The sequence below is a fragment of the Fibroporia radiculosa genome (genome assembly GCF_000313525.1).
Source record: "Fibroporia radiculosa TFFH 294 genomic supercontigs, scaffold60340, whole genome shotgun sequence".
In the NCBI taxonomy this organism is placed as follows: Eukaryota; Fungi; Basidiomycota; class Agaricomycetes; order Polyporales; family Fibroporiaceae; genus Fibroporia; species Fibroporia radiculosa.
In genome coordinates, this window is record NW_012133122.1 from 325 (window position 1) to 1795 (window position 1471).

General features: G+C 45.4%; 1 protein-coding gene across 1 annotated transcript; it reads left to right on the forward strand.

Annotated features, from left to right (window-relative positions):
• Positions 1–586: 586 nt before the first annotated feature.
• Positions 587–960, forward strand: FIBRA_09527 (uncharacterized protein; the record flags this gene model as incomplete). Its single annotated transcript, XM_012321817.1, has 2 exons — positions 587–755; positions 821–960. 2 exons carry the CDS (start codon positions 587–589, stop codon positions 958–960), a joined length of 309 nt encoding a protein of 102 aa, XP_012177207.1.
• Positions 961–1471: the final 511 nt, after the last annotated feature.

Genomic DNA, 1471 nt, shown 5'->3' on the forward strand with positions numbered 1-1471 from the left:
AAGGATAACGTAATGCATGGTGACATATTACTAGTCAGGTGTCTAGCTTATCAGAAGTAGGTCAAATGGGCTATCATACGTTCACACGAGATTTCCCCATTTGTACTAGAGACACATACGGTCGTTCAGGTGATCATCACATAATCAGACTGCTGAACCAACACATGGACAGGATGATGGTTCATGTGCTAGGTATTCTTAGGTAGCCAGTAGCATATTATGAGCATCAGTCATCCTAGGTGTTAGGTGTACTACCAGTAGTATTCAGGGTCTGGTCCCACATGTATAAATACCAGAGCAATACAGCGTAGTACAGCAGTCTGATTTACTCGATCACACACCGTCTACTTCACTCTACTCTACTCTGAGTTTACCACTCCCAAGACAAGCAACAGCTTACCTCTTGTTAACTACCCAGAAACTACACAAGTGAGTGCAGGGGTTAGAGTCAGGGTTAGGGTCAAGGGCGATACCTTGACATTAAGATCAGACTATCCTATTAGTCGATTGTCATTATCGACATCCCTCTTTTGGTCATCTTGTTTGTTTCACAGATAAACTCACTCCACCTGGGAAGTGTCACTGCATGCTTCTCAGTTTGCCCAGGACCTTCAAGAAGCTCGTACCCCATCCCCCCTATTCTCTTTCCCATTCTTGGGGACTCCCACTGAACAACTTCAATTCGTCAAAGGACATATTGCAAGTCTTGCCGCAGAAGGACTTGATAGTCCTCCCAAAGAAGAACTCTACAGAGAGTACATCAGTCTAGCGGAGGCCCTAAGAGAATCAGTCAGGTTAGTGGAACAGGATTTGAATGTAGCAGAAGAAGTACAGGCAAGCGCCTTGCCTACCCCATCATCACCTCACCAACCCATCCCTATACAGTGGTTCTTGCGACGAGTTACAGAATCACCTGAACTAGTCAAGATCGCTAGAAGCGCATCCAAAGAAGAACTCTAGTGTAGAGTTGGAGGACCTGAAGCCGAGCTTATTTTAGCTGCGGTTCAGAACGACTTGATCACAGGAGTAGTCAAGAGGGCTCAAACAGAAGAATCAGGCGGTGACCCAAACGACTTCGATTTGAGCAACGCACCAATAATATCACCTTTCACCAACGAGATAGCAAGGACTGCAGCTCCTCCCTATTTGCCACCACCAGCAGCATATCTTCCAGCGCCCCCCACATACGAAGATAACCATCTTCGTCCCGACTTCTTAGGCCTAGCAGAAGGCCTAGAGCAAGTTGAGCGAGAGGAATCACCTCTCTGTTACAGCCTGAGGGGGGGTTTCTTTTTCTTTCCTAACTATTCGTCATTGACCCTGTAACTGTATGACTGATCCCATCACTTGATATGTTTCACTTACATCAGTGTTTCATATCTATCATGTTTCACTTATATCACGTCTCATCTCTATCATGCTTCATCTTCATCACTGATACAACCCAGTGAAACCTGTTTCATATACATCA